This window comes from Myxocyprinus asiaticus, chromosome 39, assembly GCF_019703515.2.
Source record: "Myxocyprinus asiaticus isolate MX2 ecotype Aquarium Trade chromosome 39, UBuf_Myxa_2, whole genome shotgun sequence".
Lineage (NCBI taxonomy): Eukaryota > Metazoa > Chordata > Actinopteri > Cypriniformes > Catostomidae > Myxocyprinus > Myxocyprinus asiaticus.
The window spans coordinates 34,289,677-34,316,438 of record NC_059382.1 but is presented as its reverse complement, the minus strand read 5'-3'; the positions used below and the strand labels follow the sequence as shown (position 1 = coordinate 34,316,438).

Below are 26,762 nucleotides of genomic sequence, written 5' to 3'. Positions count from 1 at the left end.
ACATTTACTTAGTTTACTAATTTTAACCACTAATAGTTCTAAACATAAATAACTAATATTGGCATTATATTAATTAATTTTCTGTTATAGCATAATTTAATGTACATCTGCTTTGAAACAACGCCTGTTGTGAAAAGTGCTTGACCTGCAATGCAGGCAATATGTATAATAAATAATGTGTCTACATTTCAATATGTACACATTCTTTGACAGTCTGACTAGCCAAACAGCGTAAAATGTGTGGAGTAGTTATTTTTTTAGACAGGGTTTGGCCAAATCCCAAAAATTCGGTGCGCGTTGACGTAGAACTACAAGCCCCAGAAGGCACTGCTCTATTTCTTCCCCCAGTGTTTTTGGGCTAGGCTTCCACTGGGGAAGCAGCATGATGTCATTGTTAAAAACGAGGAAAACTCTGCGATCATTGTGCAACATTGGAACCGAAAATCTGCCGAAATTGCTTGCGTTGTAGGATTGCCAGTATCGTTTAAATTTAGTTCCGGAAGCAACGACTGCATGAATTTAGGATAATAGAAGCAGTTGGGGTGAATCCCCTGTCTTTGGTAAGTGTAAAGATGATTTAAAACGTGACCTTTAATGTGCAGAGCATCCTGCTAGCTAACGGTAGGTTATATAAAGAACATTGTACCTGCTGTTTTTCATTCAAACTAAATTAAAACGTGTGGACATGAGTAGTTTGCACAATTGAGAAGGATTCTATAATGCAGTAGACATCGATTATGCCACATCCATGTCTTTTTGTTTTCAGAGAGATACCGCATATCCTTTCCTCTTTTCCTATTGCTGATCAATAAATTAACTCCTAAATCTGTTATTTTATTCGAAAAAAATGCCCTGATAGTTTTATTGTATTTATTTTAATAACACATAGGCCAATTACAATATTAACACTTATTGTTCCATCTTTCCACACATTCCAGAAACAGATGCAATGGTTACAGTAGTTGTCCTAATAAAAAATAAAAAAATAAAAACGAAAGTAAAAAGTTTGCAAAGTAAACATTATTCAGTCAAGTGAGAAAAATAAAATAATTTAAGATTACTTTATTTAACAATGGAATCAAGGCTTTTTGTAGTGCTCCAATTTATTACTATTCTGATACTCGATTGATCTGTCATTTATTTGTTCGAATAATAGGTTCATTGGATCTGTTGAAGCATTTTTTTTATTTCCATAATTTTATAAAGCATGCATTCCACATTTTCCAATACTCACCATCAAACAATGAGCAAATCGAAGCATGTAGCCTATGCCATACATTGTGTGCAAAAAGGTTTGAAATATAAACAATAATAAAAGAGCACAGACTTAATCACTAATTGATGATAACATTTGTTGTCTTAATAGTTGAACTTTGTCTTTTTAAATTTTATAGATTCGTTTTTTGCAGGCCTACTTTTTTGGATTATCATATGAACTAGGCTACATAGAAAATGATAAATTTGTTTTATTTATTTATTTATTTATTTTTTTTTGCATTGGCTGGGACATAGTTGTGGCATAGTGATGGAGTGTGGATTCAGGCATCTATGCTCAATGTTTTTAAACTGAATAATTTTAAGTTTCTTATGCTCATATCTACCCCAGCTTTGATGGTGCCCTCATGTGCTATAGGAATTATCCTACTTTCCGCTTCTGAAGTGATAATTATAGTTATGAGTATGAGCATTCAAGTGCTTTGTTGTCGGAAAGAACAGGAAACATGGAGGACAGAAGGTTCTTTCCTGCATATTTCTTGGGGAACTCTTATTTTGACACTGTGTTACCTATTACTGTGCTAATGATAGTAGTTGGGCCAAAAAATGCTATTTTCTTGGTGTAAAAATGTACAATATGCATTAATGCAATACGTAAATGTATATGACCAAAACACTAAGCGCTAACAATGTTGTATTTAGAAAAATGTATGAAACCTATAATTCTACAGAAACCATACAATCTCCTCCCAACTCGGAAATATGGGTATCAAAATTATCCCAGAGTTTCCCAGTCGTAATTACGACTTGAGGGGTCGTTTATGTGCAACAGAGTAAGAAACTCGTATATACGTGAATTCCAGTGTCACGTGAAGGCAGCATTAATTAAAGCTGTTGAAAGCATGTTTGCCTGTGCATGCATGTGTGCTGCCAGGCCTATGTGAGTTTTTCTTCATTCCTCCTTTCTTTATTGCAGTCCTCTCAGGATCCCACCATAGGCTTTGGCAACAGGCTTTGAGGACATGCATAGCAAGTTCTCCTAAAGCAACACTTCAGAGTCACTTAGACAGCAGCAAATGTGTTGTAAAATACACAGGGACTGTTGATCTAATAAATCAAAGAATTCCCTAAAAGGTCCCTAGAGATATCAGGCATAGATTCTCTCTCTCTCCTCTCTCTCTCTCTCTCTCTCTCTCTCTCTCGTTTGTATAGTAGTACTTTACATCATTGGTGTCTTTGAAGTGTTGGTTCAGTAAAGGCTGTTTTTATCAGTGAAGGAAAAATACAGCTGTCACTTTAAACAGTGTTTGTGTAAGAGGGATGTTGGGCCATGCTTTAGTTTGCATTGCACACACTCTTAACACCCACACATTATCCCATCTCTCTCTCTCTCTCTCTTTCTCTCTCTCTCTCTCTCTCTCTCTCTCTCTCTCTCAATTAAATTAATTTCTCTCTCTGTCTTCCATTCATTTTCCCATAGCTCAGCATAAGCATGGAGGATTATGACTACTTATTCAAAATTGTGCTGATAGGAAATGCAGGAGTGGGCAAAACCTGTCTCGTTCGACGTTTCACTCAGGTTTGTGGAATAACTCATTTAATTTCTTATCGTTTCTGTTTGTGTATTAAACAAACAAACAATATGGTGTGTGTTATGACAGGGCTTGCAAGGCAGCATGCTGTAGATCTTATTCACAGTAGCACCATCTTTGAGTTTTGAAGGGAATGAAAATGAGGCTGAGGGATAGACTTACAGTTTCTTCAATGTACTATCCTGCAGTTTAAAGTGTTTCTGGATCATTCCACAGACAAAACATTGAAAAAAATGTCTTTCCAAGAACATTCAGTAGACAAACTCCAGACAACATGAGTTTTGGAAAATCAGATAGGATCTACAAGCTTTATTCAGCTTTATACCATATATGCCATTGAAGAGATGGTAAGTCTATCACTCACAGCCTTGTTTCATTAACTTAACCATTTGCCATCTCAAACTCAGATGACTTTCTTCTTTTGCGGAACATGCAACGTATGGACAAAAACACCGTATGAGTGAAAGGAGTTTCTCAGTTCCCTCAAGGAGGTTTAAAACTTTTAAGCTCCAAAAACGACAAAGGCAGCATGAAAGTGATCCATACGACTCGAGTGGTTTAATCCATGGCACCTGAAGTGATATGATCACTTTTGGGAAGAAACGTATGAAAATGTGTCCCTATGCAGTAGGGGTGTAAAGAGTCACTTGTTTTATCGATGCATGGACTGCTTATCCTGTCAATTTATATGCATCGATCTTGAAATATGGTGCTCTGTTTTTTACCATGCGTTGCGTCTTATTACATTTTTGTGAGCGCGCCAATTCTAAACGCTATTTTGGTGTCTGCAAGTGGCCGTGGGTGGGACTGTTTGCGCTATCTGTGGGTGTATGTGAGCAAACTGTGGGTGTATTGTATGTTAATGAAGTGGTGTAAAGCGCAATTTACTATTTTCATGAGAAATAGGTCATTGCGCTTAGATGTTTCATTCCTACATTTGCAATTTGGAGATTCTACCAGCAGGTGGTAATAAAGTTCATGTCCAAACACTGAAAATATTGTGGAACATCAAATTTTGTCCCTGACAATAGCCGTTTTATGAAATAAAAATGTGAGATTTGAGAAAGGGATAGTTCACCCAAAAATGTAAATTCTCTTATAATTTACTCACCCTCATGCCATCCCAGATGTATATGACTTTCTTTCTTCAGCAGAACACAAACTGAGATTTTTAGAAAAATATCTCAGCTCTGTTGGTCCTTACAATGCAAGTGAATGGTGATCAGACCTTTTTAAAAATCACATAAATGAAACATAAAAGTAATCCATATTACTCCAGTGTTTAAATTCATATCTTCAGAAGTTATATAATAGGTGTGGGTGAGAAACAGAACAATATTCAAGTCCTTTTTTACTCTAAAGGCCAAAGTATACTTCGGGTGCTTCACGCACAGTATGTGTGATGGAAATTGCATCATCAGCACAACTGTGCGGCTTGACCGCATGCGCGAGTCAAGAAAATCTAGGCGGTGTGCGGTCAAGCGCACGGCTGTGCTGGTGACACAATTTGCGTCCTCGGCTGTGCGCGTCATCTGCGCATGCGCTGGCCATTGACTGTACTAAAAGACTGTCACAAAGCAGTTGTAGTGTGCATGCGTTGAACGCGTTCCTATTCATTCGCGGTCAGAAAAGTATACTCAGAAAGGCAATGCGGTCGACCGGGCACGAGCCGATCCGGAACCTGCAAAAACGAAGTTATACCTGGGCCTTAAATCTCCACTTTAACTTTCACTTTCAGATGTGAAAGTGAAACTAAACAGGAACCACATGTTACTTTCAGAAGTGAAAGTGGAAATTTAGAGGGAAAAAAATTACTTTTTGATCTGTTTCTCACCCATACCTATTATATCGCTTCTGAAGATATGGATTTAACCTCTGGAGACTTATGGATTACTTTTATGTTTCATTTATGTGATTTTTTTATTTTATTTTTTTTTTGGCAGTAAAAAGGTCTGATCACCATTCACTTGCATTATAAGGACCAACGGAGCTGAGATATTCTTCTAAAAATCTTTGATTGTGTTCTGCTGAAGAAAGAAAGTCATACACATCTGGGATGGCATGAGGGTGAGTAAATGATGAGAGAATTTACATTTCTGGGTGAACTATCTCTTTAAACTATATATAGGTCATGGTTTATTTTTCAATTATTATTGTTATGTTTATATTTACAATTGTGTTTATGATCTAATTTGTATTGGTATTTTGTATTTCCACCTGTTGTCTTAGTTATTTTTAAGTCACTGCAAAAGGGGCTGCTGAAAGAAGTTGGAAAGGGTAAAATGTTTGGATTTGTTATGATTTGTTTTTTTGTTTTTTTTTACCACTTTATTATTTTTATTATATTTTTGTTTCGTTTAATGTGTAATTTTAATTTAGAAATATTTTTGGTTTCATTTTTTTCATGTTTCAATATTTGTATTTATTTATTTTTTATCAAAATCGAGCGGTAGAAGTGAAGTTTGTGCTGATACGATCACTGTTAGCCATGATTTGTTTGTCAGTAGATGACAGTTATTAATAATATTTACGTTCTCTATATTTTAATGGGGCATACATCCACAACCTGGCGAGAATCACATTTTCTATGCTTATAAAAGGAGTGTGTCACTGTCATAGAAAATGTTTTATTCTTCATTGTATACAGTCTATTTACACTACCAACTTCTTATGAATGTGCTGTCTTTGTTCATATTGCTGGTGTTTGACAGGGAATGAACATATAATAATATATATTACATTAGGATGCCGAAGAACCTCAGAATTAAATTGCACTTGATGCAGCCCATTAGTGCTTTGCTCGCAAAATTTTGCCAAACCCACTTGGGCCTAAACTTGGTGCATGCTTGCACGAAAATACAGAAATTTCATGGCCATGCCCATTGACTGCGCTTATGACTTAAGCATAGCGCTGCATTTGGCTAGAGCTCTTCAAATAGGGCCCATGGTTTTTGAATTGAGAATTGTTAGTGTTGGTCTATAATCGATTTAAAATGCAAAAAATCTAATGAATTGGACAAAAAGTGTACAATATTTAAAAACATATTGTAAAAATATACAATTAGTTACATGTGTGACTGAATGGAGACGTGTGTGGTTTTGTTCTCTAGTGCACCCCCTCATAGCTGTCCACTCACAGATGCACGCTGCACTCATCTGTCAACCTTCACGGGTTCACGCCCGCTCTCATTTCTCTCGGTAACTGTCATTGAAACTTGTTCTGAATGGATTTCGAGCACCTCGAGTCTGATATTTCCTCAGGACAGCCACTGAATATCACATGAGCAATTGACAGCTTGCGCTCTTGTCTCAAGTGAAACTTAAAGGAATATTCTGGGTTCAATACAAGTTAAGCTCAATTGACAGCATTTGTGGTATTAATATTAATTATCACAAAAATTTATTTTGACTCTTCCCTCCTTTTCTTTAAAAACAAAACAAAAATTGTGTTGACAGTGAGGCACTTACAATAGAATTTACTAGGCCTTTGGCCAACTAAGCAGAAAATTTGATACATATACTGTATATACACAGTATACCAAAACTGGTATAATAAGAGTGACATTTCTCAATTCTTGACATTTGAAATTAAAGGTGCACTCATTAATTTTTTCCTAAAATTTTACTGCTAAAGAAATTCAAATGTATAAGATCATGACCACACACGAGTTGAAGACTTCAGTCATATCAGCAATAAAAGCTGTTTTAATCTACATGGAGAGGGTCCCCTCATGGGGGCTGCCATGTTAGAATCACATGACCAGCCACATACTACTCTCTTAATCTCAGTAACCCACGTGTTGTTGGAAACTTTCACTCAAGGATTAAATGAATCCTGCTTGACTGTGAATAGTGAATTTCTACAATGACAAAACGATTAAATGATGCAACATCCATGCTCCTAGGTGTCATTGTAAATCTAAGACAATGTCAACAAAAAATTGCTGAGTGCACCTTTAAATACCACAGTAAAAATGGATAATATGCTATTATGCTGTTGAACACACTCCTTTATTTAAAAGTTAATTAATAGATATATTACATGGTTTTAAAAGATTACTATTAAAGGGTCATAAAATGCTATTTTTTTATAATTTAATTATCTTCCCTGAGGTCCACTGATAATGTTATTAAAGTTTTTAGCACTAAAACAGTCATAGTTAAGTAATAAATGATCATTTTCCACCCTGTTTCTGGCCCTCTGTCTGAAACGCTCCGTTTTGGCCACAGCGTCTCCTTTAAATTTTAATGTAAACACCCACTGTTCTGATTGGCTTACATCGTACAGCCCCTCGAATACACAGTCGTATTTGAATCTCAGTCGAAGAGAATAAACAAGCTCCACAACTTTATAAAGCTAAATTTCAGGGTTTACAAGTAACACACATCCAACACATTGCATCCGAATATATATTATACTGTTCACTCATCAGCACTATAACTATCAAACAGTCATGACATATGAAATATTCATGAATAAAACTGTTTAATCATGTTTTTGCAGTCAAGTCCAAGAGTTTTTAACTGCACCATCCTTCAATAACAGTTCCTTTGCAAAGCTTGAATCGTATTATGATTGGTTCAAAAGCAGTCCACGCAAATACATAGTACCATATCCATAGCACGATAAATAGACACACATAGGTGCACTGAGGTGCAGATTGCCAGAAATGTATCCAAACGGTCAAAGATGCCCAGCTAGTCCATGTTTGCACCAACACCATCATACACCAACAATTAAAAATAGCGCAGATGGGCAAAAGAACAGTATGTTGAGCAGTTTGTGTTCAGAAAAGCAAGAGGCAGAGCAGCTGAAGAATCTCCTCTTCAGAGTTGTACCTTGACACTGCATCTTTTAAAAGTGCGCGATAAACATGACAATGGTAAAAGACGGCTGTCTAATGCATGTTATATGCAAAAAAATAAAAAGTTTATATATAGTCCAGATTTCTCTTTCATGTTCAGGCATAGTTGGTCACACTAGGTCTGTCTCCCTGTCTGTTTAGAGGGCGGGGCCAAGAGTGTGATGACACATGTTCTGGGGTGCGTAAATACAACTGAGCAATGTCTTGTGATGTCACAAACACACAGTTTTCAAAATGAGATGTTTCAGCAGGGTGGGAACTATAAAAGCTCTTTTTAGACTGGGGAGTTTTCAGTTCTGAAATGTACAGTTAACTCTTATGTCTAAATATCAAGTGAAATTTCATTTTCCATTTCTTTTTTTTTTCTGATTAACAATTTTTTATTGATTCACATAAATGTACCTCATAGAACAAAACATATATACATAGAATCAAACTTAACCCCAACTATTACTCCTCCCCCTCCCAATCCCACCCTAACCCCAGCAACATAACAGTGGTCTTAAATGACATAGACACACATGCACACACATAAAAAAAAAAAAAAACAAATAAAAAAAAAAAAAAACACAACAACAATCACACATCCACAAATGACAAATACCAGCCCCATTTTTCCAGGAACACTTTATACCTCCCATTCCTCTGAAAGTAACTTCCTCAATGGCCGCCACACTTTCCATCTCCGAGTACCACTCCTGAAAAGAGGGTGCTCCAGCCAACCTCCAGCCCCTCAAAATGATCTGCCTGGCGATCCTGACACTGGTTAAGACCCAATTCTTTATGTGTCTACTTACATTGTCAATGACCGCCTCATCACCCAAGATATAGAGTCTGGGGCAGAATAATACCTGAATACCTAACACCTTGCATACCAGACTCTGCACCTTTAACCAAAACTTTTGAATTTCAAAACACCCCCAAAAGACATGGGTTATTGGCTGATTGGCATCTCCAGCAGGTGGGTGTGTCTTTAAGACCAAGCCTATACAATTTAGAGGGGGTCTAATAGAACCGATGTAAAATCTTGAATTGTATAAGGCGCACACTTGCATCTCTAGATGAAGTTATGTTTTTTAAAATCCTAGCCCATTCTCCCTCCTCCAATTCCAGGTCTAAGTCCCTCTCCCATAATCTTTTGAGAGTGGTTGAGACTCCATCCCCCAGACTCTGAATTAATAAGGAGTAATACACTGATGCCTCATGGCCTTTTCCAAAAGCAGAAATCACCTCTCCGAGAGTATCTGCTGCTCTAGAGGGGTGTATGCTGTTCCCAAAAATAGTACAGAGCAAGTGTCGTAGCTGAAGATACCTAAAAAACTGAGATCTGGGGATCCCAAAATATTGAACCAAATTTTCAAAGGATCTCATCACACCACTCTCATAAAGATCACAGAGTGTATTAACCCCCCTCGCAATCCACTCAGACCAACAAAAAGGGGACTTATTAATGCATAGTTTGGGGTTTAGCTATAGGCTCGAGGCAACATTTAGATAAATATCTGAATTAAACACTCTGGACACTTTTGTCCATACTGAGTGCAAATGTGAAATAACGGGGTGTGATTTAACTTCTCTGGTTAGTTTGATGGAAAGGCTTTGCAATGGCAAAATAGGGGCAAGAAGTTCATGTTCAATGCAAAACCAGGGAGGGGCTCTTTCAGGTGGAAGCGTCCAATGTGCCAAATGTCTGAGACCGAATGCATAATAATAAAACAGAATCTTGGGTAGGCCTAGCCCACCTTTGTCCATCCGCCTATGTAACTTATTAAAATTTAACCTGGCACGTTTACCATTCCAAATGAAGGACTTCACTATGCTATCAAATTGCCTGAAATAAGAGAGGGGGACATCTACAGGGAGAGATTGTAACAGGTAGTTGAATTTTGGAATACAATTAATTTTAATTACATTAACCTTCCCAATCATCGATAAGTGTAATGAAGCCCACCTGTCCACATCATTCGAAAACCTTTTTATTAAGGGATCAAAATAAATTAACTCTGACTAAATCAGACAAATTTGCTGGGAATAAAATTCCCAAATACTTAATGCCCTGTTTGGGCCACTGGAAGGCACCCGGCTGGAAGGCCGTTACTGGACAGTACGCTGTCAAAGCCAAAGCTTCGGATTTAGACCAAGTTACTTTATATCCTGAGAACTTGGAAAAGGAATGAATAATTCTGTGGAGGCAAGGCATAGATCTAGTGGGGTCGGAGACGAATAATAAAATATCATCTGCGTAAAGCAGAAGCTTATGCGCCACACCTCCCGCAATCACCCCTGGAAAATCATCCTCCTTTCTTATCGCGGCTGCTAAAGTTTCCAGGGCAAGACAGAACAATAATGGGGAAAGAGGGCAACCCTGTGAGTGCCCCTATCCAGAGTAAAATAATCTGAAATTAATCCATTTGTTAGTACCGCTGCTACAGGGTGTCTATAAAGTAACTTAATCCAACCAATAAAAGTATTCCCAAACCCATACATTTCCAAAATCTTAAAAAGATAATCCCATTCTACCATGTCAAATGCTTTTTCGGCGTCAAGTGAGATGGCAGCGACCGGACATTGATCATTCGCTACTGACCACATGATATTGGTGAAACGCCTAATGTTATCAGAAGAGTTACGGCCCCAAATAAACCCCACCTGATCTATATGTATAAGTGATGTCATAACTTAATCGGTTAGCCAGAATTTTTGACAAAATGTTTACATCTAACTGGATCAGGGAAATTGGACGGTAACTTTTACACTTGCTTGGATCTTTGTCCTTTTTAAGAATCAGACTGATCCGGGCTTGTGTCATGGTTGGCGGGAGCTTTCCATTCTTTAATGCTTCTGTATAAACTTCTAATAAAAGTGGAGCCAATTCTGTAGCATATGATTTGAAAAACTCAGCGGCAAAGCCGTCAGGCCCCGGAGCCTTGCTTGTAGGCAGGGCCTTAATTACCTCATCAAGCTCCTCCAAGGTTATCTCAGAATCAAGATAATTCTTTTGCTCAGTCATCAATTTAGGGAGTTCTAATGGTTCCACAAAGTTTTTAATATCTTCATCAGTAGACGAAGATGTGGAACTATAGAGATCAAGGTAGAATTCTTTAAAAGCATTATTAATATCAATGGCCGAGGTAAATATTTCACCACCAGCAGATTTCACTGAGGGAATGGTAGGAAAAGACTCTCTCTGCTTTATATATCTAGCCAAAAGGTTTCCTGATTTGTCCCCTGATTCAAAGTATGACTGTCTTGCCCTGAATAACCAAAATTCCACTTTCTGTGACAAAATAGTATTATATCTATATTTCAATTGGGTCAATTCTCTGAGGCCATCAGATGACAAACGGCGCTTCAGCTCTGCCTCGGCACTTTTAATATTTCCTTCAACGCCACGAGTTCTCGTGCTTTGGAATTTTTGATGAATGAGGCATACTGTATGATCTGACCCCTAAGAACCGCCTTAAGTGCCTCCCAAGCCACGCCCACAGAGGATACTGAGGACCAGTTGGTCTCCATGTAAACATTGATTTCAGTCTTTAACATTTGTTGGAAATCAGGATTTTGCAAAAGGGATACATTAAAGTGCCAACTATATGATTTCTTTTTCTCTATATGTGGCAACACCTCTAAACTCACCAGGGCATGATCTGAGACTAAGATGTTTCCAATTGAGCAATCAACAACAGATGAAATGAGGGACTTATATATATATATATATATATATATATATATATATATATAAAATCTATTCTTGAATAAATCTTGTGGACTGATGAAAAAAAAAATTAATAGTCCCTACCAGATGGGTTCAAAAGTCTCCAAATATCTGTAAGACCAAGATTTTTACACATCCTGTGACACATTCCCCTTGCTCTAGGGGGCTTACACACTTTTGCTTCACTATGATCAAGGACTGAGTCCATCAAAGGATTAAAGTCTCCTCCCAATATTATATCATGAGGGGTGCCAGCGGTTTGCAACATCCCTTCAAGATCTTTAAAAAAGCCCTGATCATCAGCATTAGGTGCATAAATATTAGCCAAAATCAACCTTTGCCCCTGAATTTCAGCTAAAACAATAATTACTCTCCCTAATTTATCTTTAATCTGTTTGAGACATTTGAATTGTAAATGTTTATTTACCAATGTAATGACTCCCTTGCTCTTACTTGAGCCAGCACTAAAGAAAACATGTCCACCCCATATCTTCCCAAATTTTTCAGCTGCGAGGAAAGATGCGTTTTTGAAGAAACACTATCATATTTCTTATGTTTAAGAAAAGAAATAACCTTCCTTCATTTTATGGGGTGCCCCAACCCATTTACATTCCATGTGGAGAGAGACAATCCACTCATTTTAACAATTGACATTTTGATATAGTAGAAAAAATTGTCAAAAACAAAATTATACAGTCCACATTAGTGAAACAATCAAACCCGAACTTCCCCCCAAACAAAACAAACAGAAAAAAGAAAAACGTGCGCATTAACCCCACGCACGAAAGTGCCAACCGGTGACAATCCCTTTAAACTCAAAAGGTCCATGAATGCCCACGAGCCCCCACGACAACTTTGCCATCGGAATGCACAATTTTGCCTCACAAATTTGTGAGGCAAAATTACATAACAGAAAATACTTTGTAAAATAAACCCCAGCCAATAGGCAGAATGAACACAAAGAGCATGTAGATTAATTCACAGAACTGTCTCAAAAGTGTGTTCCTTCACAAAACAAATTTCAGCCGATATAAAACCGTTCAGATTCCTCGGACAGACAAACGAATGTTCAGTGAGCCGGCTGTTATGAGTTCAGCAGATGACATAATCATTCCAATGTCCTTTAAAACTACTCAACAAAACAAACTCCAGCCAGCAGGAGGGATAAGCATGAAGAATGAAAGATTAATTCCCAGCTGTTCCAAAGGAGTGTTATTCAACAGAACATACTCCAGCCGCTAGGCGGAACCAACGCAAAAAGAAACAAATCCGGCATCCCAGTTCCCTGGATGATCAAGTCAATTCACTCGGAGGCCACATAAATGTATATACCATGACTCACACAATCCGTCAACTTTATAAAAGACATCCTTTGTGTGAGCAGCATGTAGATATTTTGCGGTCATCCGTAGTGTCCACTCTCAAACTGGCCGGGAACTTCAATGTAAAAGTAAAAGTGATCTTCCATCAATGCAAAAGTTTCTTTAAAGAAAAGTGTTATTCACAAACAAACTCCAGCCGCTAGGTGGAGCCAATGCAGAAAGAAACCAAACTTATGCCCAGCTTCCTCAAAAGCCAGAGTAAGTACAGCGAGTCAACCCACTCACATGAGAAACATCTAATGGTTTACTCACCCATTGATTCTATAAAAGACATTGCCTGATTGGGACATGTAAATACTTTGCAACCGTCCTTCACTTCTATTCTCAGCTTGGCCAGAAACATCAATGCAAAAGTGATCTTACATTGATGCAAGTGTTTCTTGCATTCCCTGAACCGATCGTGTTTCTCTCGTCGAACTCACAAAGTAAAATATTATGATTCCTCCAAGAAAGCTTTCCTTTGCTCCTCGCCTGGCGCAACACAAGATCTTTATCGGATGATCTCAGAAATCTCAGAATCGATCAGGGCCTGTCTCCCTCAGCAGATCTGCGAGCAGGGACTCTGTGAGCTCGCTCGATTTCCAGCTTGTGGCCTGTTATGTTGAGCAGACTTGGGAAGAGCTCGTCCAGGAATTTCACCATATCTCTGCCCTCCTCATGCTCAGGAATTCCAACTATTCGAACATTATTCCTGCGGTTTCTATTCTCAAGATCCAAATCAACTTTTAGCGGTTAATTCCCTCTCCGAAAACTCCAACTAATCAATTCGTCTCTCAACATCAGTCACTTGTAACAATATCAGAGACTTTTATTTCCATCGCCGTAATCGATCGACGTATTACAGCGAGATCCTCCAAGTCAGCAAGAACCTTCATCAGCATCACCAACATGTTGGACAACTGACGCTGGATCTCCTCTCCCGCCGCGCCATCTAAATCAAGTCCCCGGTCTGTAGGCCTGTCGGGGCTTTCATCCTGAATACGTAAGTGTCTTTTATTGTCTCCAGAGCCCGAGGATTTTGACTTCTCAAAGAGCAAATGTGTAACTGGGTGTATCGAATTTCACCAGATTATAACATGAGAATCATCAAAAATTAGCAAAGTGCACAGAGCTCATCGCTCACACACCTGCTTCTTGCATGGCGTCACGTGACCCCTCATTTTCCATTTCTTGACCCCTTTAATGGAATGGAAATAAAAGCTAATTAGTGTCAGAAGTTGGCAAACCTGGCATCCAATTTATGAAATGAGATTGGAGGTGTGGGTTAGAGCTACTTTGACTTATGAAAAGCACTCAAACATTTTGAGTTTGCTATTGACAAGAAGCATCTGCTGACGAAGCAAAAAAAGAGATCTCGGAAGACCTACGATCAAGAATTGTTGTTTTGCATAAAGCTGGAAAGGCTAACAAAGTTATCTTGAAGAGCTTAGATATTAATTTTTCCACAGTTAGACTAATTAATGGAGACGATTTAACACTGTGGCTACTCTCCCTAGAAGTGGCCATCCAACCAAGATGACTCAAAGGGCACACCCCAGAATGTTCAATGAGGTAAAAAAAAGAACCTTAGAGTGACAGATAAAGACTTGAAAGAATCATTAAAACTGGTTAACATCTCTGTCCATGAGTCTACTATACGGAAAACATTAAACTGGCAGGACACCACAAAGGAAGCTGCTGCTTTAAAAAAATAAAAAAATAAAAAAAATAATGCTGCGTGCCTGAAGTTTGCCAAAGACCACCTTGACATTCCACAATGCTACTGGGAAAAATTTTTGTGGACTAATAAATCTTAAGGTTAAATTGTTTGGGAAGAACACAGTACTACATATGTCGTAAAAAGGGCACTGCATACCAACATGAAAACATCATCCAAACGGTGAGGTACGGTGGAGGTAGCGTCATGATTTGGGGCTGCTTCGGGGCCTGGACTGCTTTTCATCATCGAGTTTGACAAGATATCTTACAGGATAATGTCAGGGTGGCTGTGTGCTAGCTGAAGCTCAGTAGAAGTTGTGTGATGCAGCAGGACAATGACCCTAAACATCAAAGTAAAACCACTACAGAATGGCTTTAAAAAAAAACAAAAAAAAAACATTTTTTAGAGTGGCCCAGTCAGAGCCCAGACCTTAACCCAGAAGAGATGCTGTGGATTGACTTCAAAATAACTGTGCACAACAGACATCCTAACAATATGGCTGATATGAAGAATGGTCCAAAATTCCTTTTGAACATTGTGCAGGTCTAATCTGCAGCTACCGGAAACACTTGGTTGAGGTTATTGCTGCCAAAAACGGAGCGAACGGCTATTATATCCAAGGGTTCACTTACTTTTTCCACAGTACTGTGAAAGCTTAATGGGATGTGTTCAATAAAGACATGAAATATTATAATAGTTTCTGTGTTGTTAGCTTAAGCACATTGTGTTTGTCTATACTTGAGACTTTGATGAAGATGAGATCACTTTTTATGACCAATTAATGCAGTAAAACAGCTAATTCCAAAGGGTTCACATACTGTAACCTTGGAAAAACCAGGCTAACTGGTGAAGCCTCCGGGGCCACAACTGTAGTGTTCTCCATATGGAACAGACCATGAACCTGCACGACTGTCCAAAAGCTCTCAGAGCCATAAAGACTGCAAGCAGTATGTGCCACATTGTTGAACACCAGGTGACCATCACACAAGGCCTGAGTTGAACATGTCCGTAGTGACAACTGACCGTCTGGCCACGTCACACCACGCTTTTCGCCCAATTCACTTTTGAGGCCCAAATACCATCAGGTGGTGTAAGCAGCAGATCCCTGTGCTTTCACACTTGTTGCTCGGATTGTGCTGAAATCAACCAGTCGTTGAGGTACTTCAATACACAGGCGCCGCATCGACACATTTCATTTTTATGCAGGGAGTAAGGGACTTGAAGGGGTTTTAATTGGTATGCGGTCCCCTCAAAGGCGAATCTCAAGATTGGCCTGTTACGAGTGGCTTTCTGCAAAAGAACACATCGTTCAGATCATTAACACACCAGTTCAGAGGACAGATGTGAGACAAAATCTGTCTCTGAATAGTCATCTTGAACAGAGACTTTCTGTGTGCATGATTCAAGCTTCTCAAGTCCAGCATGGTCAAAGTCCAACATCCTACCTGGTGTTAGTATAAAATAGCAGCAAGCCACCTATCGCATCTCTGGTGAGGAGGCATTGTACCTCCTGAGCGCAAAATCGGCACGTCCCGCACCGTGACATTGGAGAAGATGGCGTTAAAGCAAGGCAGACGCCTGGCAAACTGAAGCACATAGTCTCCATTGTGAGTAGCTTCTCCTTGTGCAACAGCAACAGGGCTCAAAAACTTTGTTGGAACATGAGAATCATGTCATGTCTTCTGGCATGGCATCAACCACAGTGAAAACAGCCATCGAAGTGTCATGTGTCATGCCACAAACATGTTCCCGGCTCGCACCAGTGGGGAAAGTGTGAGGGGCACTAGGCGATATGGAGGCACCTAAAATCTCTGTGTTGTGACATGGTAGTCCTATGGCATGTTGTCAACAACAGTGGTCATCGAAGTTACCTGTGTCATGCCACAAACACGTTCCCAGTTCCTGACAGCAGGGAAAGCAAGAGGGCTACTTGGCAACACGGAGACGCCTAAACTCCCCTTGTTACGAAATGGCAGTCTTCTGGCATTGTGTCAACAATTGTAAAACAGGATGAACCATCCTGTGTAACAGAGGATATGCCACACTCTCGTTCCCGGCTCACAACAGCAGGGAAAGTGAGAAGCGAATTCTTGACAAATTTAGCAAGGAGTGTCACTTCAAAGACACCAAGCCACCCATAGACCTGCCAATCTCCGGGGCAGAGACCTTGGTGGCAGGAGCACCAATTCGTGGTGTGGCGCGTTTAATATGCACCATAAAGGGACTCTCACTGAATAGGAAGAATGTCAAGTCATCATAATCTGCTCGTGTCTGCATTTCTGGCTGAAATGTGAGTTCGCCTTTTGTCTGCGTGCTTCACGTTTTCCCTCGCGGGTCTGTTGTATTTTTCCTTCGCTAAGTGCTCACCTCTCACGTATTATCACAATTGAGACGGTGGGCACGGTGGGCTTGCCTCCTCTTCTCCAGCGAGAATCCTTTACCTGCCATCCTTGCCATTTTCCCCCTCTTATCCCGATTATTCTCTCCTCCTGCCTCTGTGTATTCCAGTCTGCCTCCAACATCAAGCCGCTAGTGGTGGTTCTTCTGCTCCCTGCCGGCACCGCATCCCTCAGCCTCGCCCCTACTGCTGCCACTCTAGGGCGTCCTCTCCTGCCCCCTGCTGGTTGGCCAACGTTCCTGCCCAGCTGGTTTCCCCTATTCATTCCTGGACTGGTTACTGCATTTCTCCATCATTGCTTTCCCTTTCAGTTTATTCTTCAATAAAGGCTGAAATTAATTATTACTTACCTGTTTGGGTTCTCCTCTCTCCCAGCCTGACAGCTTGTGCAGCCTCCGAAGGAATGAAACCGGCGGTGAAACTCAGAGGCTCAACATGGTGCACACTTCATTCTTCTATTTAATTTTTTATTTTTTTTATTTTTTTGAGGCTCAAGTGAGAAACGTCAAGCAATGCAGTCTTAGATGCCGCTTTTTCCATTTTTCCTGCCCGTGGGGGGAAATTATGTTGTGCGCCTTACCTGAATGCATACATGTCTCACTGATGAAGCCTAGTTATCTGTGATATCCCTGGTATGATCACCACGGGCAAACATTAACGATTGCAGCATGTCGGAATGGGCTACAAATCACTATGGTCGCATTTCTGAATAGGTGAGGCTGCTGAAGATAGAAAAGAGGAAAGACGCAAGCTTAAGCCAGCAACAAATCATCTGCAAATACTCTTTGCACTGTATCTCATCCTCACTAGATACAGGGAGGAGAGGGGACCGGCGTCAGCTTCCCCAAAAGCAAGCTGAGAGCGAAGCACTTTGAGTTCTCCTTGCTGTTCATCCCAACCTTGTTTGCCTCCCTTGTGCAGTCTTTCGAGAGCCACGGAAGGAGTATGCCAAGAGGAGAGGGGAGCAGTTTTGATATGGAGGAGAGGAGGCACGCAAGGCTGGGCCAGCGACAAACCCATCTCAAATCTCCATGCTCTATTCCCTGTCCTCAAGTGCCTCTCTTATGCGGTTCCTCAGAAGCCACAACAGGAGAATAGTGGGCGGAGAGGGACTGGCTTCGGCTTTCAGAACGAAAGCGAGCCGAGAGCAAAGCGTCTTTTTCATGCATTCACAGAGAACACTGTCAGTGTCATTGAGCACTCGTGCCCATCAGAGAGAGAGGGATAAATCGCTCGTTTTTTCATGTGCTTGTGAAAACATTTGCAAAATGTCATCTTTATAAAGACGCCATTAAGCAAAAGAACCTTTTATTTCACTGAAAGAAACACAATGCACAGTATCATAGCAAACAAGGAAGTGTAAAAAGGATAGGCTGTTTGATGGAGCACAGGCAGGGAGGTAGAAATAATCCACTCACTGTAAATGTGTAGTTTCAACGACAAAACGAAGATTCATGTGTCCGGAGTGGGAGAGATGTTATCGCGAACCTGAAGAAGAACATTCTGATAAAATGGGGTTATGCCTGCGATAAATTGCGCATCAGGGGCGGAGCGTCAAGCTCAATCTGCTAATAGATTGGTGTGATTGTAAAGGGCTTTAAAGATCGTCATTTCTGGAAGTAGCTCCCCCATAGCATCAACAATTGATACAGCGTTGAAGTGACCGACTTGAAAGGGAACTGACATCGCTCGTTTTTTTTTTTTTTTTTTTTTTTGTTTTACTAAGGAGTAGAACTAAATATGAATCTTCTGTTAGAGTTTTAGGCCCTGTGTACTTGCACCCTTAAGGTGTATTCATACCAAGTCTGTTTTTTTGGTATATAATTTTTCATTCCGAATGGGTTTTTGAATTGGAACAATATGCCGCTATTCACATGGTGTCCAACAAATCGTCCTTTGACAATCCAATGTTTTTTGTTTTTTTTATAGAGAGCAGTCCTTTTTTTTTTTTTCTCTCATAATGTGATGAAAACTGACTGAACAATGAGGTAAGAGGTTTTGTCATTTTTCCAGAGTCACTGGAGCTGCTCAATCCAGCGTGTTGATGGCTCTAATCAACTTGCAAACACCGGCATTGGACGTGCAGCTGATACACACCCCCGGAAAATTATATACTTCAAAATAAATAGTTGCTGTTCATCAACCCTTGGTACTGCAAATATATGAAAGTCTGCTTATGGTGTTTTGTCTTAATATACATTATTTAATATGTATATCACTGTGCCTGATATATTTTCCTGACATTAAAAATAGCAGTGAGGTCCAGTCATTATAAATCGAGGCATTATAAAATGAGAAGTTGGTTTCGGGAGTCCGTTTGGAATATACTTGTAGCAAAATACGTGGAAATATAAAAGACACAGGACGTATATTTATGTAGCGTGACCAGAAGTCCTGGGACAGTCTCGGTTTTAAGAAGTGTATCCTGGTGTCTCTACAATTCTCAAAAAATATGAATTATGTCTCTGTTTCGGCTTGTAGGCTTACAGAATTGTTCTTCTTAAATGAAACATCGTCATTGTCCTCTCACTATTGTCTCTGGTGTCGTTTGCAGAGAAGAGAAGCAATTTTGTTGTGTCGCACATTGATTTGACATACTTTCATTCTAGTCTTTCATCAAATCTGCTGAAATGTATCTGGTTACCATGGCAATGACATTGTGCACTTTGCGCTCACGCTCTGTCATCCTGTCAGTCAGTGCAAGTTAGAAATGCCCAAATAAAAATGCATTTTCAACAACGAGCTTAATAGAAGCCGATCTATTTCTTAGCTTTTTGCTGCCAAAAAGCTAAAATGTGGTTAAATCGTGAAAAACAAAATATAAAATAAAATGTTCCCAAACTATATATACAGTTATGTAGAGGTTTGCGTAACCCTTTTGTTTTATATGTTTTCATACCCCTTTCAGAATGTATACAAAATTAAGAGATAACATATATTTTTTATGTAATACTGCCCTTCTGAAGCTACATTACACAACGTGTACTCTTAATTTACACAAATAATTTCACCATCTCCGTGAGTTAACGAAATCCCACATGAAACACACGAGACACGCGTGTACAGTGCATCGTGGCTCTCTCACATTAAATGACGTGACAGACAACTAGTTGTCCAGTACGGTTCCATTCACACAGCATGGGTTTGTCGAGAATGCGGTTGTGAGACCTGAAAATTTGCGGGTGTCAGTTTGGTTGTCACACCCGTAAATAACCGTCCTTTTTGTGAACGTAACCGTATTAAGCACTCAAAACAGGATTGACAACTGTATTCTGCTGCTGTGTGAACATGGCCTTTGTCAAAAAGCTTCTTCAGGGCAGTACTAAATGAAAAACAAAAATGCAATTTTTATGATCCCTTTTATTTTTTAAACAAAATGGTTTATGATAATTACGTTTCTCTCATTAATTAAAGTTTAATTAACGTTTAATAAACGTTTTTACGTACTACTTTGATATCTGTTTTTTTTAAACATGCCTTTTAATGTTAATGAGCTTTAATGTTACTTTTCACATCACATGAATCGTGAATCGAATCAATTTGCTTTCAACCCAAAGATTCACTCTCCTAATATTCACTATAAATCACGACATCCGCAGTTTCCTTGGCACGTTCATGCGAGAGGCTCATTTTCTCATGTGCAAAGTGTTGTACTAGACACAGTGTTGCCAGGTTTGCAGTTTTGCGCCCAGTTGGGTTATATTGTTGCAGGTTGAGCCAAATGGTTGATGATAAACACTAGAAATTGAAAATGCAACATCTTATTGATATATAATGATACCAGATTTGAGTACCTGGCAATCGCGTGCAGCTTAAAAAAAATCACTTTCTTGAAGCCTGCCTCCACTGTGTACCAGTCGGGCCAGATGTCAAGATTTAAGAAATTTGGGTTAACTATCCCCCATCTGTAGTCAGGAATATCAAAAGCAACATAAGCACTGGTGTTTTATTTATTTATTTATTTTTTAATGAAAAACAAATCAAGCAATTGTTACATTTCCACTTCTCCAATTTTTAGGGCCTGTTCCCCCCTGGACAAGGTGCCACCATTGGAGTTGATTTCATGATCAAAACTGTTGAAATAAAAGGAGTAAAAGTAAAGGTTGGTATGACGCTTTTGTTTATTGATTTCTTGGTAAAGCTTTGAGGTAATTGTTTTGTAATATACTTTGAATATTGACTAATTATTGTTCACACATAAAAACATTCTTCATTCAGTGACATTCGTAGTTGTTGACCTTACTTTTGGTTTCTTCATATTCATTTGAACTGTATTTCTACAGCATTACCACAGGGTGGCATTCATTTGTGACGTGGAAGTTTTCAGGTCTTCTGTTGTAATTTTATCTACCATAAATGCAAATGTCATGTAGTTCTATGAAAAGTTGAAATTCTAAGCTGTCAAATGGTACCACATATGACTATTTATATATCTAAGTACGTTTTACACACTCCTGGTCCTGCCCACGTGGAGTTTAAGGGGTTAAAATAATCACAAAGTAAAATATGATCTCTGTAGGTCAACAAAGACAAATGGCTAATGTCTGTTTGATCACTGCTTCTATAAGCGCTAAGTTGCCACAAACTCTATATTAGCTCTTCCCTTAGGCTCTTTTCTTTAGAATGAGCCATTTTCTACTCATCTGTGAGCTTGCTTGGGTAAATAATAGGGCTGTCAAGATTATGAAATTTGGCTGACTATTAATTGCCAAACAAATAATTGCTATTATGATCATTAATTGTCTGTTTTAGGGCTATGACGATTAATTGTCTCTTAAAGGACTGTCATGATTAATTGTCATTTAAATTGTCATATTTCTTAAGGTGTGCTTTTTTCTGCATGTGTACTTCATACGCCTTTGTGTCGTTTTTACATATTAAAATTGGAATACAGTATATAAATCAAATAATAAAACAGGGACATTTGATTTCCTTTTAAGGCTTTAAAAACTTATGAATGACATGAAAAATAATGTTTTAAATATCAAAATATTTCTTTGTATGTTAATATGTCTTTTTTGTCAACTTTAGTTTTGGTCAATTTTACATTTACACTTGTTTTTTTAATTCATATTTTACATTTATATATTTTTATATAAATATTTTTATATATTTTATTATATTTATACAGTGCATCCAGTGCACGTGATTTTTTTCGTTTTTTATTTTTAATACATTTGCAAAGATTTCAAACAAACTTCTTTCACGTTGTCATTATGGGGTATTGTTTGTAGAATTTTGAGGAAAATAATGAATTTAATCCATTTTAGAATAAGGCTGTAACATAACAAAATGTGGAAAAAGTGAAGCGCTGTGAATACTTTCCGGATGCACTGTATAATATTTTATTATATTATGCAATAGTAATATTTCTGTCCTAATTTCTTCACATTCACACATTGAGATTTTGTTTCATCATTTCATCACTCCACAGAAATAGAGTAAGCGTGCTTTGCCGCCTCTGTGTCACTGCATGTATGAACCAGGAACATTTACCATACATGGTTGTTTAAAGTGAAACCGGAGCGCATTGCATTCACTATCACAGTTTATACTTGTTCGTTTATATTTTCGTGGGAGTTTGGCACGAGACTCTGCTGACAGTGCGCGCATCAGAGTGCTTCACGCGCTCTTCCAGACAGGAGCTGGTTGACGTCTGCGGTGTGGCTCATTGATTCTCAGACTCTGAGTTCAACTGAATGAAACACAAACATGTTCATGGCATTTATACTGTATATTCGCTTAAAATTCCTTTATTTGGACATTAAAATGTGATTGGAATTAGAATGCCCAATAATAGCAGTTATCTCAAATAAACGCAATCAGACAGCTATTTAATAATCACGACAGGCCTAGTAAATAATCCAATGTTGTGTCTCAGATATCCAGAACAAAATATAGCAGTCCAGCAGAAGGATCTCTGCTTTCAAACAACACCTAGATTAATTTTGTTTATTTTTATTTGGTCGATTCAATATCAATTCTGAAAAGCAATGGATCGATATTTGTGTACTGGGTCTGATTAACGTGAATCCTGCAGCCCAGGGATCCACAACTCCCAGGCAGTTCGACATCCTTTTTCCCAGTGGAGCGCATCTAATGTGTACAGCGGGAGAAGCGGATGTAAACACGGAGACGGTGTACAACAGTTAAATCCGTCTGTGTAGAACATGTTGACAGAGTACAACTTTTCCTCAGCTCTGTATCCTGCGTGCGTGTGTGTTCCAAGAGTGCTCACGATTTGCGTGGATTCGCGCAAGAATGCTCAAAAACACTTAAAAATTCTGTCAAAATACCCATCTGCTGACTTATCGAGGTATGAATGTAAACACAGAGTGTTATTCCTAAAGTAAACATAAACAGTGGGGAAAAAAGGCTGAGATGTATCAAAATGTTTAAATTATAAATGTGTAATTCCAGCTCTGTTTCTGTCTAGCATGTCATTAATAATAATCAAACAACAATAACAAGAAAACGAGAAAACCTTTCACTGCTCTTGGCTGGGTTATTTTAGTAGCTTTAAAATGACTCATGTATTATAATCTTACAGTGAAGACCACCAGTAATAAGTAGAATTTGCTGTGTGTGTGTATATATACCCTGGCGGCCAAAAGTTTGGAATAATGTACAGATTTTGCTCTTATGGAAAGAAGTTGGTACTTTTATTCACCAAAGTGACATTCAGCTGATCACAATGTATAGTCAGGACATTAATAACATGAAAAATTACTATTACAATTTGTTTTTTGTTTTTTTCAGAACTTCTTAAACTACTTCAATGAGTTCTCATCAAAAAATCCTCCACGTGCAGCAATGACAACTTTGCAGATCCTTGGCATTCTAGCTGTCAATTTGTCCAGATACTCAAGTGACATTTCACCCCATGCTTCCTGTAGCACTTGCCATAGATGTGGCTGTCTTGTTGGGCACTTCTCACGCACCTTAAAGTCTAGCTGATCCCACAAAGCTCAATGGGGTTAAGATCCATAACACTCTTTTCCAATTATCTGTTGTCCAATGTCTGTGTTTCTTTGCCCACTCTAACCTTTTCTCTTTGTTTTTCTGTTTTAAAAGCGGCTTTTTCTTGGCAATACTTCCCATAAGGCCTGCACCCCTGAGTCTTCCCTTTACTGTTGTACATGAAACTGGTGTTGAGTGGGTAGAATTCAATGAAGCTGTCAGCTGAGGACATTTGAGGCATCTATTTCTCAAACCAGAGACTCTGATGTACTTATCCTGTTGTTTAGTTGTACATCTGGCCTTTCACATCTCTTTCTGTCCTTGTTAGAGCCAGTTATCCTTTGTCTTTGAAGACTGTAGTGTACAACTTTGTATGCAATCTTCAGTTTTTTGGCAATTTCAAGCATTGTATAGCCTTCATTCCTCAAAACAATGATTGACTGACGAGTTTCTAGAGAAAGCTGTTTCTTTTTTGTCATTTTTGACCTAATATTGAGACATGCCAGTCTATTGCATACTGTGGCAACTCAAAAACAAACACAAAGACAATTTTAAGCTTTATTTAATGAACCAAACAGCTTTCAGCAGTGTTTCATATAATGACAAGTGATTTTTGTAGTACCAGATTAGCAATTTAGCATGATTACTCAAGTACAAGGTGTTGGAGTGATGGCTGCTGGAAATGGGGCCTGTCTAGATTTGATCAAAAATGACATTTTTCAAATAGTGATGGTGCTGTTTTTTTACATCAGTAATGTCCTGACTATGCGTTGTGATCAGTTGAATGCCACTTTGGTGAATTAAAGTACCAATTTCCTTCCGAAACAGCAAAATATGTATATTATTCCAAACTTTTGGCTGTGTGTGTGTGTGTGTGTGTGTGTGTATGTATGTATGTATATATATATATATATATATATATATATACACACATGCTCAAAAGTTTGCATATCCTGGCAGAAATTTTGGCAGTGATTTTGAAAATAAGACTATAAAAGATTTGATCATGCAAATCTTTTATTTAAGGATAGTGATCATATGAAGCCATTTATTATCACATAGTTGTTTGGCTCCTTTTTAAATCATAATGATAACAGAAATCACCCAAATGGCCCTGATCAAAATTTTACATACCCTTGAATGTTTGGCCTTGTTACAGACACACAGGATGACACACACAGGTTTAAATGGCAATTAAAGGTTAATTTCCCACACCTGTGGCTTTTTAAATTGCAATTAGTGTCTGTGTATAAATAGTCAATGAGTTTGTTAGCTAGATACTGAGCCATGGGGAGCAGAAAAGACCTGCATAACCAGGTAATGGAACTTTATAAAGATGGAAAAGGATATAAAAAGATACCCAAAGCCTTGAAAATGCCAGTCAGTACTGTTCAATCACTTATTAAGAAGTGGAAAATTCGGGGATCTCTTGATACCAAGCCAAGGTCAGGTAGACCAAGAAAGATTTCAGCCACAACTGCCAGAAGAATTGTTCGGGATACAAAGAAAAACCCACAGGTAACCTTAGGAGAAATACAGGTTGCTCTGGAAAAAGGCAGTGTGGTTGTTTCAAGGAACACAAAATACGACGATACTTGAACAAAAATGAGCTGTATGGTCGAGTTGCCAGAAAGAAGCCTTTACTGCGCCAATGTCACAAAAAGCCCGGTTACAATATGCCTGACAACACCTTGACATGCCTCACAGCTTCTGGCACACTGTAATTTGGAGTGACGAGACCAAAATAGAGTTTTATGGTCACAACCATAAGCGCTATGTTTGGAGAGGGGTCAACAAGGCCTATAGTGAAAAGAATACCATCCCCACTTTGAAACATGGTGGCTCACTGATGTTTTGGGGGTGTGTGAGCTCTAAAGGCACGGGGAGTCTTGTGAAAATTGATGGCAAGATGAATGCAGCATGTTATCAGAAAATACTGGCAGACAATTTGCATTCTACTGCACAAAAGCTGCGCATGGGATGCTCTTGGACTTTCCAGCACGACAGTGACCCTAAGCACAAGGCCAAGTTGACCCTCCAGTGGTTACAGCAGAAAAAGGTGAAGGTTCTGGAGTGGCCATCACAGTCTCCTGACTTTAATATCATCGAGCCACTCTGGGGAGATCTCAAACATGCGGTTCAGGCAAGACGACCAAAGACTTTGCATGACCTGGAGGCGTTTTGCCAAGATGAATGGGCAGCTATACGACTTGCAAGAATTTGGGGCCTCATAGACAATTATTACAAAAGACTGTGCGCTGTCATTAATGCTAAGGGGGACAATACACAGTATTGAGAACTAAGGGTATGCAGACTTTTGAACAGGGGTCATTTAATTATTTTCTTTGTTGCCATGAGTGTGCCATTCTGTTATAACCTACAGTTGAATATGAATCCCATAATGTGTTTTGCCTGCTCATTCATGTTTTCTTTAAAAATGGTACACATATTACCAATTCTCTAAGGGTATGCAAAATATTGAGCACAACTGTGTGTGTGTGTGTGTGTGTGTGTGTGTGTTTATAAAAATTTGAGGGGGCGGTGTACAGGGCTCCCCCTGCTGCTCAGCATCCTGTAGGAAACACTACACTCTGTTGGGCCTGATGTGCTCAGATAGGAGACAAATGTAGGCCTACACACAGTCATAAAGCCTGACCGAGGCCTGTAGGAACACTCAAAGCCTGATAACACAGGAAATGATGCCAAAATCAAACAAAGGGAGTCCAAACAGACTACAGATCCCATCAAGCCTTGCTCACTTTACACCTATGTGTGAAATTCTGAAGGATCGAACTCTCAACTCCTATTTGATGAAACGCATGACAGAACACGTCCCTCAACCATGATGTCATCGAGAGTATAAAACCCCGGAGATTCCTCTTAAGCTTTGCTTCCAGCGACAGTATTCACCACGTCTAGTTGCAGCCCTGCTGCTC

General features: G+C 39.0%; 1 protein-coding gene across 1 annotated transcript in view; it reads left to right on the top strand.

Annotated features, from left to right (window-relative positions):
• The first annotated feature begins 378 nt into the window (after window positions 1-378).
• Window positions 379-26,762, top strand: part of rab30 (RAB30, member RAS oncogene family) — a 72,825-nt gene continuing 46,441 nt past the window's right edge. Inside the window, exons 1-3 of the mRNA XM_051679656.1 lie at window positions 379-560; window positions 2,696-2,794; window positions 20,885-20,968. Coding sequence (XP_051535616.1) covers window positions 2,708-2,794; window positions 20,885-20,968 — 171 coding nt within the window. The 5' untranslated portion in view covers window positions 379-560; window positions 2,696-2,707. The remainder of the gene's footprint in view (window positions 561-2,695; window positions 2,795-20,884; window positions 20,969-26,762) is intronic.